We start from the raw sequence: 11,981 nt of genomic DNA, 5'->3' as shown, positions 1-11,981 counted from the left end.
CAGGGGAGTAGAGTCTGCTGTCATATTCCCTATACCACAGGTGAGAAATTTGATGAATAGATTGACTTTTACACCTCAGATCACTGAAGGAGTTTAGGGGGATTTGTCCCAGAACCATCCTTTTTGACTTTCATCATCAAAGAACTAGAAACTTAACCCCAGACATAATTGTCCATTGTTCTAGGTCTATGGGAGGGGGTGGGACTACTTTGGGACAATTGTCTTACTTTTTAATCCCTGCATTTATCTGGCCAAAAGTGAACATTACTAGACTGTTCCGTAGTTTGTATATGAAATTCTGTGTGCCAGAAAGATAAGACAGTCTCTTTTCTTTCCCCAGCTCTGTCTTTGACCAAGAAGATTGCCAAGGGGAGGCAGAAGAGGGAAGGGTCACTGTTTATTTCAGTATAAGATATATATCACATGTGAGTTTAGGGTTCTTCCCTCTTTTCTGAAAGTTTGTGTCATCTTACCAGACAGTCAGTTTATATTTTTTTCATAGAACTTCCCTTTGATGAGTCTACCCAATTTTTTTCAGTTTTATTTGCCCTGCTCTTACCACCTTCTTCAACTCTCCCTCATTCTATTTCCTATCAGGTGATCGAAGAAAACAGCCATAGTCACCTCTTTCTTGAATAGTTTCATTTGAAACATGGATGTTCATCACGTGTCTCTGGGGATTTGAAAATTAATAGGTTCATTCCAGTCTTATCCCTTTACTTTAACCAGATGGGTATGTGCCTTAGTTTGTTGTTGTTATTGTTAGGTGCCCTGAAGTTGGTTCTGACTCACAAGGACCCTATACACAACAGAACAAAACATGCCAGGTTCTGTGCCATCCTCACAATTGTTATGTTTGAGCCCATTGTTGCTGCCACTGTGTCAATCCATCTTGTTGAGGGTCTTCATTTTTTCACTGACCTCTACTTTACCAAGTATGATATCCTCCAGTGACTGGTCCTTCCTAAAAATCCAAAGTAAGAGAGATGAAGACTTGCCATACTGGCTTCTTGGCTGTACTTCTTCCAAGACAGATTTGTTCTTCTGGCAGTCCATGATATACTATATTCTTCACCAACATTGATTCTTCTACAGTTTTCCTTATTCATTGTCCAACTTTCACATGCAAATGAGGTGGCTGAAAATACCATGGCTTGGGTAAGGTGCATCTTATTCCTAAAAGTGGCATCTATATCTTTAATACTTTAAAGATATTTTGCAGCAGATAAGCTTAATGCAGTACATCTTTTGATTTCTTGACTGCTGCTTTCATGAGTGTTGATTGTAGATCTAAGCAAAATGAAGTTTTCATAACTTCAATCTTTTCTCCACTTACCATGATGTTATTTATTGTGAGGAATTTTGTTTCCTTTACATTGAAGTGCAATCCATACTGAAGGCAGTAGTCTTTGATCTTCATCAGTAAGTACTTCAAGTAGTTTGCTTCCAGCAAGCAAGGCTGTGTCATCTGCATATCACAGATTGTTAAGGAATCTTCCTTCAATCCTAATACCACGTTCTTCTTTATATGATCCAACTTCTCAGATTATTTGCTCAGCATACAGACTGAAAAAAGTATGGTGAAAGGATACAACCCTGGCACATCTTTCCTGATTTTGAACTATTCAATATCCCTTTGTTCTACCTTTTCTTGGTGTATGCACCAGTTCCTCATGACCATAATTAAGTGTTCTGGAATTCCCATTTTTCTCCAAGTTATCCATAGTCCATATAGTCGAATGCCTTTGCATAGTCAATAAAGCACAAGTAAACATCTTTGTGGATTCTTGGCTTTCAGCCAAGATCCACTGTATGTTGATATCCCTCATTCTTTATCCTCTTCTGAATCTGGTTTGAATTCCTGGCGACTCCCTAAGGAACTCTGGTAGCGTTGTGGTTACAAATTGGGCTGTGAACCTTAAGGTCAGCTGCTCCGCGGGAGAAAGATCAGGCTTTCTACTCCCGTAAAGATTTACACCCTCGGAAACCCTGTACAGGGTTGCTATGGGTCAAAACCGACTCAACGGCACTTAACAACAACCCTATGTATTACTGCAACCATTTTTGAGTTAGCTTCAGAAAAACTATACTTGCATGTGATATTAATGATAATGTTCGATGATTTTCTCATTTTGTTGGGTCAGTTTTCTTTGGAATAAATACAAATAGGCCAGGTAGCTGTCTTCCATATTTCCTGACATAGAGAAGTAAACACTTCTAGCACTGCATCAGTTCCTGGAGCCTGGTTCTTTGCCAATGCCTTTAGTTCAGCTTGGATTTCCTCCTTAAATACCATGAGTTCTTGATTATATGCTACCTCTTGAAATGGTTAAACATCAACCTTTTTTTTTTTGGTATAGTGACTTTTTATATTCCTTCCAACTTCTTTTGATACTTCTTGCATCATTTAACATTTTGCTCATAGAAGTCTTCAGTACTGCAAGTCGAGGCTTGGATTTTTTTCTTTAATTCTTTTAACTTGAGAAATGCTAAGCGTGTTCATCCCTTTTGTTTTGTTTTGTTTTGTTTTTTTGACTCTAGGTCTGTGCACATTTCATTGAAATACTTTATTTTGTCTTGAGCTGCCCTTTGAAATTTTCTGTTGAGCTTTTTTATGTCATCATTTCTTCCAGTCACTTTAACTTCTCATAGGGTCGCTATGAATTGAAACCAACTTGACAGCACTTCAACAACAACAACAATGTTCAAGAGCAGGTTTCAGAGTCTCTTCTGACATCCATTTTGGTTTTCTCTTCCTTTTCTGTCTTTTCAATGACCTTTTGCTTTCTTCATGCATGATGTTCTTTATGTCATCCCACAACTCTTCTGGTCTTTGGTCATTAGTGTTTAATGCACAAAACTCTTCTTGATATGGTCTCTAAATTCAGGTGGGATATACTTAAAGTCATATCTTGACTCTCATGGACTTGTTTAATTTTCTTCAGCTTCAGCCTGAACTTGCATAAGAGCAATTGATGATCTGTTTCACAATTGCCCCTGATCTTGTTTGGCTAATGATAATGAGCTTCTCCATAATGTCTTCCCACAGATGTAGCCAATTTGATTCCTGTGTATTCCATCTGGTGAAATCCACATGTATAGTCACTGTTTATGTGGAACAAAAGTATTTGCAATGAACAAGTTAATTGGTTTTGCAAAATTCTATCGGGTGCTCTCAATCATCATTTCTAACACCAAGGTCATATTTTCCAACTACTGACCCTTCCTCTTTGTTACCAACTTTTGCATTTCAATCAGCAGTAATTATCAATGCATCTTGATTGCATGTTTAATAAATTTCTGACTGAAGACGTTGGTAGAATTCTTAGTTTCATCATCTTTGGCTTTAGTGGTTGGTGCAGAAATGTGAAGAAAAGTGATATTAACTGGTCTTTTAGATGTATGGTTATTTTCCTATCACAGACAGCATTGCACTTCAAGATAGATATTGAAATGGTCTTTTGATGATGAATGCAACACCATTCCACTTCAATTTGTTGTTCCCAGCATAGTAAACCATATGATTGCCAGATTCAGAATGGCCAATACCAGTCCATTTGAGCTCACTAATGCCTAGGATATAGATCTTTATGCATTCCAGCTCATTTTTTATGTCTTATAATTTTTCTATATCATATTTCATACAATCCATGTTCCAATTAATAGATATCTGCTGTTTCTTCTTATTTTGAGTTGTGCCCTCTCAGCAAATGAAGGTTCTGTAAGCTCTGCTTCATATACAGCATTAAGGTCAACTATACTTTGAGGCGGAACTAATGTGCTGGACTGCAAAGTCAGCTTAAACCACAAGGTTGGCTGTTCAAGCTCACCAGCCGTTTCTTGGAAAACCTATACAGGGTTGCTATGGGTTGAAACCAACCCGACAGCATTTAACAACAACAACATACTTTGAGGAGGCAGCTCTTCCCCAGTCAGAGTTTGAGTATCTTCCAACCTGAAGAGCTCTTCTTCTGGCACTATATCAATGTTCTACTGCTATTTATAATGTTTTTAATGGTTAGCCCTTTAGACACCGTCTGCTTTTTCTTCTTGTTGTCTGTCTTGGAGTCCTGGTGTCATAGGATAAGCACTCAACCACAAATTCAGTTTGAACTGCAAAGTTAGAGGTTCGAACTCACCAGCGGCTCACTGGAGAGTTCTTATACAGGGTTGCTATGAGTAGGGAACAACTCGACAGCATTTCCAACAAGTCTGTCTTAGTTTGGAAGCTTTGCTGAAATCTGTCCACCATGGGTGCCCCTGCTATTATTTAAAATACCATTGGCATAGCTTCCAGCATCATAGAGACACACAAGCCATCACAATATGGCAAATGGAAAGATGAGTGATGGCCACAGGGTTTAGGATTTTAAGTTAAACTGACTGGAATCAAATAGCTTTCAACAAAACAATCAAGTCCAATCTCCTCATTTTACAGATGAGACACAAAACCCAAGTTGGTTGTTTTCCCCTGGTTTTTATATAGCCACTAGCAGAACTATGGCCCAAATCCAGAGTTTCAGGTCAATACTTCTATTTTAGGCCTCTATCTGATGGTTCATTGAATTTTGCTAGAAAGTTAGTTTCACTGAGGTGAAAATTCAGTTAATGTGTAAAGAATTTCACCCTTAGGTTATATAGATAAGACTTTCAGTGATTGTTGTTTACTGCAGCCTCCTAGGGCTACCTCCTAGATTTAGTGGAGTTTAGTTTCTCGGCCATTTAGAGGCCACAGGACAATGTGATGCAGGTGCTCTTTCTCTTCCTGTTGAGAGGTAGTCAATTCTGTAGTATAGTGAATTTGAGTCCAAGATTTATCATTTTACCTTGGAACAAATTACTTGATCGCTCTGTTCTTCATTTGTATTACTGAAATAATAGTTGTTAGTACCCCTCTCACCAAGTTGTGAGGAATAAATAAGTTAATATTCATAAAATGGTCAGCACATGCAAACCCAAAGGGCATTTTCCAGAAACCTCACCTCCAAGTTTCCAAGTTAGGTGCCTTCTTCTTAATCTTTTTTTTTTTTTTTTGGTGTGTGGTAGACACTTTCCCCAGTGTAATTTCTAAGTGTCTAGTATCTTGGAATCTTGATGCCCTTGGGAATTTTGGCCCCTCAGGAGAGGAATTCACCTGTCCTATGAGAAACTGAGTTTGTGTTTAGACCCTCGTGCTAGGAAAAAATGTTGGTGGAGAGGCTGGTCTCAGCTTACACAATGTCTAGGCAATTCAGAATGAGTTTTAAAGTATTTTTTGTATAATGCAACTTGTCAAATTGCACAAACTTAAAAATCACAAATTTTTGGACCCCAGCAAATTTACTAGGTCTGAGTAAGGCCCAGATATCTGGAGTGACAAGTTCTATAGGTGATTTGGGGGTAGGGAAATGTAACTTAATTATCTTTTAGAATCAGTTTTAACCATTTTCTTGAATCCTTCCAAACAAAGCCCCTGTGAAAGTCAGCCTTTCCTTTTTCATAATCAAAGCACTGAGACTGAGCTTGGAGTAGCTCTATGTCTCCAGCACCAACAGCATTGTGTTCAATCATTTCCAATCAGTAGGAATCCCAGCACCTGAATTGGACATGATCACTCAGTTGGAATGAGAACAACTGTGAATATTGGATCTTCAGGGAGCTGAAGAAGAGAGGGCCAAAAAATACCTAACTAGGTGAGTTGTGTCATAAAAAGCCGTCCAAATTGATACTTGTGAGACTTGAGTTCTAGTCTCAGCTCTTAAAATTAGGTGGGTGATCTGGGAAAGTCACTCAACTGGTTTTCTGTCTGTCAAGCATGAGAACTGGCCTAGATGAGCTCTAAATTCTGTTAAAGGTCTCATAGTCTATGCTTGTAGACTTATTTAGAAGAATAGCTAAACTAGTTAGAGGAAGGGTGGAGGGGTAGATGATGGTGACAGAGTTGCAATTTGCATTTATGACATTTTATCTTCTCTTAGACATGCCAAGAAAATGGTTACAGTCAAGCTTGATAAAGTCATCTTTACTGTTTTGCTTTACCCGGGGTCTTTTTTACATTTGACAGTCTTTGCTTTTCTAATCCCTTTCCTTTTTCATATCCTGTGACTAATGGCTACAATAACTGATAGTTCATTTTATCTTTTAATGTCTTACTCTCTGCTCATCAGATAGCATATCTGTTCATTTCCATTTGGGGTGGGGGAACTTTTATCCAGTCACTTTTCCTATATTTCGTAATGTCTTTGTGCTCACTCATTGTAAAACTCTGCATTTTAACTCCGCAAGCCTTTTTCACACTTTTTCCACTGTTCCTTTTTATTTTATCCTCAAATAAAAGTTGCTAGTATGCACGAATAGACAATTAATTGTCTTTTATCTGCTAGTTTGCTTCTCTTGTTCTATACAGTGGACACAGGTGACTTTTGTACTTTAAATGTCTTTCAGATAGGGAGATGTGAACTGAAATCAAAGCATCAACACCAATCAAGCTACTTCTGAAGAACTAGAGTTTTCAGGGCCAACAATGGAAAATCTAAGAGGTAATATGAATGAAGACACTTGTAAAAGTGAAGGCCAGTTATCAAGGCATACACAAAGCCCTACACAGAAGAAAATCCTCTTTTGAGAAAACAGAGATAAAAACAATGTCAGTGACCCTTAAGGAAATTTCTCCTGGAGAGAGAGGTCCTGAATCCAATGAATTTAGTCTGAACTCCAACCTTGATACACAACAAAAAATCTCAAAGGGAGACAGATCACCCACATTTAGGAAAAACTCCAAAGATAATTCAGACTTAAAACATCAGAAATTCTGCCCACAAAAGAAACCTTGTAAATTCAATGGATGTAGAAACGCCTTTAGATATGAGTCAGACCTTATTATACACAGTAGAATTCATGATGGGGAAAAGCCTTTTGAATGCAAAGAATGTGGGAAAACCTTTAGTCGAAGTACACACCTTATTGAACATCAAAGAACTCACACTGGAGAGAAACCTTATGAATGCAGTGAATGTGGAAAAGCTTTTAGCCGGAGTACACACCTTAGTCTGCATCAAAGAATCCATACTGGAGAGAAACCTTATAAATGTAGTGAATGTGGAAAAACCTTTAGTCGGAGCACTAACCTTAGTCAACATCACAGAACTCATACTCAAGAAAAACCCTACAAATGTAATGAATGTGGGAAATCCTTCAGTGACCGTTCAACCATAATTCAGCATCAACGAATACACACTGGAGAGAATCCCTATGAATGCAGTGAATGTGGAAAAACTTTCAGTTGGATCTCATCACTTATTGAACATCAGAGAACACACACTGGAGAGAACCCCTATGAATGCAGTAACTGTGGGAAAGTATTCAGTAGAAGCTCATCCCTTACTGAACATCAGAGAATCCACACTGGAGAAAAGCCCCATAAATGCAGAGAGTGTGGCAAGGGTTTCAGTCGGAGCTCATCCCTTATTATTCATCAGAGAACTCATACTGGAGAGAAACCTTACAAATGTAATGACTGTGGGAAAGCCTTCAGCCAGAGTTCCACTCTAATCAGACATCAGCAACTTCACACTAAAGAGTAACACCTGAGCTATTATTAGTGTTAGCACAAGAGCACAGACAAGGGGGCTTCAAAAAATTCATGGAAATAATAGAATTAAAAGATAATGGAATTTTAAAATAAACTTTTTGAAGCCCTTTCATATGCACAGAATTTTCCAGAGATAGAAATATATGTATATATAGTAATGTCTCTCTCACTTACTAGCTTACTATAAATAACCTTCAAACTTTTTCCTTTCCTTCTTTTTTTAAAACTAATAAGTGACTTTAAAAACCTAGCATATTTAGTGTAATATTCTGAAGGGCTCCAGTTGGAGCCCCTATATAAAGTATATACTTGCCTTACAGGTCTCTTGCAGTTCCTCACTTTGTCTCTTCCATGGGTCTTAAGTCCCCAAAAGGAACCTTGGTGGTGCAATGGCTAACTAAGTGCTTGACTGCTAACAGTAATGTCAGCAATTAAAATCCACCAACTTCTCTGTGGAAGAAAGATGTGGCAGTCTACTTCTATAAAAATCACAGCCTTGGAAACTCTGTGAGGCAGTTGTACTGTCCTATAGGGTCCCAAGAGTCAGAATTTACTTGACAGCAGTAGGTTTGGTTTGGGTCCCCAAACAACCATGAACCCTCTATTTCCCATCAGTCTCTTCCTGTAAAAGTAAACCATGTGTATGGATGTATGTGTATTTTCATACTTCCTGGCCCTAGTAGCACAAGAAAGGGAGTTGGCTTCTGAGCAGGACTAAAAGCTTCCCACCGATTTAGCGATAATTATACTGAGGCAAGTTAAATTTCAAAATTTATAAGTACAAATTTTCTCTTCTTTCCTGCCTCACTTTTTTTCTTCTGTAGCATAAGTTCCTTAAAGCACAACCCACACTAGTCCTAATGTTATTTTATCACATTCTTATAAAGAATGACCTAAAAATCTTAGAAATGTTAGTTCCTACATTATCTGCAGGGATGGTGGGGGAGGCTTCCAATTGTTCATCTATTTGTTTTTTTACTTCTTTTTGCAGAATTCATGAATATCATATTCTCTGGCTTTGATCTTTGAAAGACAAACCCAGTGCTTATGTCTTAGTCATTCTACTCTAATAAGCAGAATTGGCACTTTTGGCTGGCTACTTTTCTTCTCTCTCTCTCTCTTTTTTTTTTTTTTTTGATGACTCTTATGACTCAAAACTTGAGCTTCTTCTGGTATCCATATGTTTTTCTCCTTCCCAGCATTCATACTTCTAAAATCACACATGATCAGCTCTGTGATTTGGGGCAAGGGTAAGACTAGAATAACATCATTTTATCAAATTGTGATACTTGAGGTTATTCAAATAGACTGTAAGCTTCTTGAAGGCAGAAGTCTTGTAGCTATTATTAAACATCACAGAATGCTGAGTAGATACTAAATGCCCTGTAATTAGTGTTTACTGATTCCTCTATATCTCCTGAATAAATTTTCTAGACTTTCCTTGAAATGACTTAATAATTGATTCCTTTCTCTTTATTTCTACTGCTTCTGTAAAGTTCTCAGTATTTGGGGTCTAAATTACTAGAGAAGTGCATTGTTGCTGTTCTTGTATACCTGTTTTTATCTAGCTGCCTGACTAAACTACTACTTTATTCAAAAATATTTCACAGTTGCCCAGTGTCCCCAGGAAAAAGGTCAAATTCCTATCTTCAAGGTCTACCACAGTTGGATCTATTTACCTTTATTTTCCATTATGCCTCTAAACAAAGAGATGATGCATGTGGCAGGCGTATCCTTTGTCTCTCTTCTCATACTTGGATTCTTTTCAAACTATTCCATGACACCCTTTTATTTGTCCTCCTTTCTCTTGTATATCTCCAGAAGACGTATTTACCCTTTCTTAAAAGCCATGTTATAGTCCTGTCTCCTTTGTTATACTTTCACTCTCATACATTCTTAGAAACGCTTTGCAGTAATGGTCTGCATTGGTCTACTTCATTTGACACATTTTTATTCTGTTCTTAAGTTTTTTCTGGTGTGTTTTTCCATAAGCTGTTTTGAAGTTAGAAATTGTCTTTAAAATTTTATTGTTGTTAAGTGCTGTTGAGCCTATTCCAACTCATAGTGACCCTGTATAAGGTTCCCAAGGAGCAGCTGGTGAGTTTGAAGTGCTGATCTTGCAGTTCAAACCAACCTTGTAGTCCAGTGCTTACCCTATAACACCACACCAGGACTCTTTAGTATCTTATAAACCCCAGGTAATAAATATATAGTGCAACACAGACTTGAACTCCAGTTTTAATTCATACCAGGAGGGTTTAATTTAACAGAGCTATATCTTCAGTCTTTTGAATGGTGAGAAGACCTCATAAATATTTTAGGTCCTTTTGTCTTACCTTGAATTATGTACATTACTTGCTCTTGGGTTGACTTTCCTTTAGAGTTCATGGGATGTTGGCCTCTTGGCTTTCCACTTCCTGAGGTTATAAGGATGAAGTGAGTTTATTTGTATAAAGTGATAAAAACAGTGCATGGCATAAAGTGCTCAATAAATGCTAGTCATTGTGATTCCACTGTTTCACATATATCTGTAGCTTTTTACTTTCTTGTCTGCATAGTCTCTAACTCCATTACCAATAACTACTGGAAAACTATGGACTCCTGGTGTGGTGCTATAGGATCAGAACTGGACTGCAAACCACAGGGTCAGAGGTTCAAACCTACCAGCTGCTCTTCGGAAACCCTATACACGGTTGCTGAGTCAGAACTGACTCAGTGGCATTTAACAACAACAACAACTGGAAAACTAGAAGTATAATCAAATAAATTAGAAGGAATTTTTCTGCCTTAATAACCATCTATTGTGTTTATTACAAGTCAATCATGTGTCAAAATTAATTGAAGACAATTATAAAATACAGTAAGATAGAAAAACAAAAGGATACAAAGCAGCATTATAGAAGGCAGAAAATGCCAAGAAGATAAGATCAAGATAAGCTCTGTTAGCCCACACAATTGTTCTGTTAGAGATGCAAGCTAAACATTCTGGCAACCAAAATGAGAAGACAATTTACTTATGTTATATTTTGGGGTGGGTTGGGGGACTAGTTCATTTCTCAAGGAAAGCAAAAACTAATACTTACATTTAAAATTAGTTTCTCCACTGGCCCTTTCATACAGTAATTATATAATACTTTCCGTAGTGTATTATACAAATTATGTATCAACAACACCAAATAAACAGTTCTCCATGAATAAATATTTAGTTAATATATAGCTCATACAGACATACATAAATAAGGGTTTCTAGGCTGTAATCTTTACAACAGAAAATTTCAAAGGGCAGCTCAAGAAGAAAAAGTCAAGTATTATAATGAAATGTGCAAAGATCTGGAGTTGGAAAATCAAGAGAAGAACATGCTCAGCATTTCTCAAGCTGAAAGAACGAAAGAAAAAAAAAATCAAGCCTCGACTTGAAATATTGAAGGATTCTATGGGAAAAATACTGAATGATACAGAAAGAAAGAAAAAAAAAGATGGATGGTATATACAGAGTCACTGTACCAAAAAGAAATGGTTAATGTTCAACCATTTCAAGGGGTGGCATGTGATCAAGAACTGATAGTACGAAGGAAGAAGTCCAAACTGTACTGAAGACACTAGCAAAAAACAAGGCTCCAGGAATTGACGGAATACAAAATTGAAGTATTTCAGCAAACTGAAGCAGCACTGGTGGCACTCACTTATCTATGCCAAGGAATCTGGAGTAAATTTGGAAGATAGCTCTCTGGACAACTGACTAGGAGAGATTGTGCTCATTCCAAAGAAAGATGACCCAATGAAATGTGGAAATCATCAAACAATATTATTAATATCACATGCAAGTAAAATTTTACTGAAGATAATTCAAAAATGGTTATGGCAGTATATTGACAGGGAACTACCAGACACTCAAACAGGATTCAGAAGAGGATGTGGAACTAGGGATATCATTCTTGATGCCAGACAGATCTTGACTGAAAGCAGAGAAAAGCAGAATGATGTTTACTTGTGCTTTATTGATTATGCAAAGGCTTTCGTCTGTGTGGATCATGACAAGCTATGGATAACATTTTGACGAATGAATATTCCAGAACACTTAACTTGATTTTAGTCATGAGGAACCTGTACATAGACCAAGAGACAGTCATTCAAAACGAACAAGGACACATTGAAAGGGTTGTATAAGGAAAGGTGTGCATAAGGGTTGTATTTTTTCACCATATTTATTCAACCTTTATACTGAGCAAATAATCTGAAAAACTGGATTATATGAAGAAGAACATGCATCAGAATTAGAGGAATATTCATTAACAACCTGTGATATGCATATGATACAACCTTGCTTGTTGAAAGCAAAGAGGACTTAAAATATATACTGATGAAGATCAAAGACCACAGCCTCAGTATGGGGTGCACCTTAATGTAAAGA

At 37.4% G+C, this 11,981-nt stretch overlaps 1 protein-coding gene across 1 annotated transcript; it reads left to right on the top strand.

Moving 5' to 3' along the window:
• Window positions 1–6,502: 6,502 nt before the first annotated feature.
• ZNF391 (zinc finger protein 391) lies at window positions 6,503–7,562 on the top strand. Its single transcript, XM_006878216.1, is given in 2 exon segments — window positions 6,503–6,589; window positions 6,591–7,562. Coding segments are annotated over 2 exon segments (1,059 nt in total).
• The last annotated feature ends 4,419 nt before the right edge of the window (window positions 7,563–11,981 follow it).

Source organism: Chrysochloris asiatica, unplaced genomic scaffold, assembly GCF_000296735.1.
Source record: "Chrysochloris asiatica unplaced genomic scaffold, ChrAsi1.0 scaffold00213, whole genome shotgun sequence".
NCBI lineage: Eukaryota > Metazoa > Chordata > Mammalia > Afrosoricida > Chrysochloridae > Chrysochloris > Chrysochloris asiatica.
The sequence above is the reverse complement of the archived record's forward strand: the minus strand, read 5'-3'. Positions and strand labels throughout refer to the sequence as shown.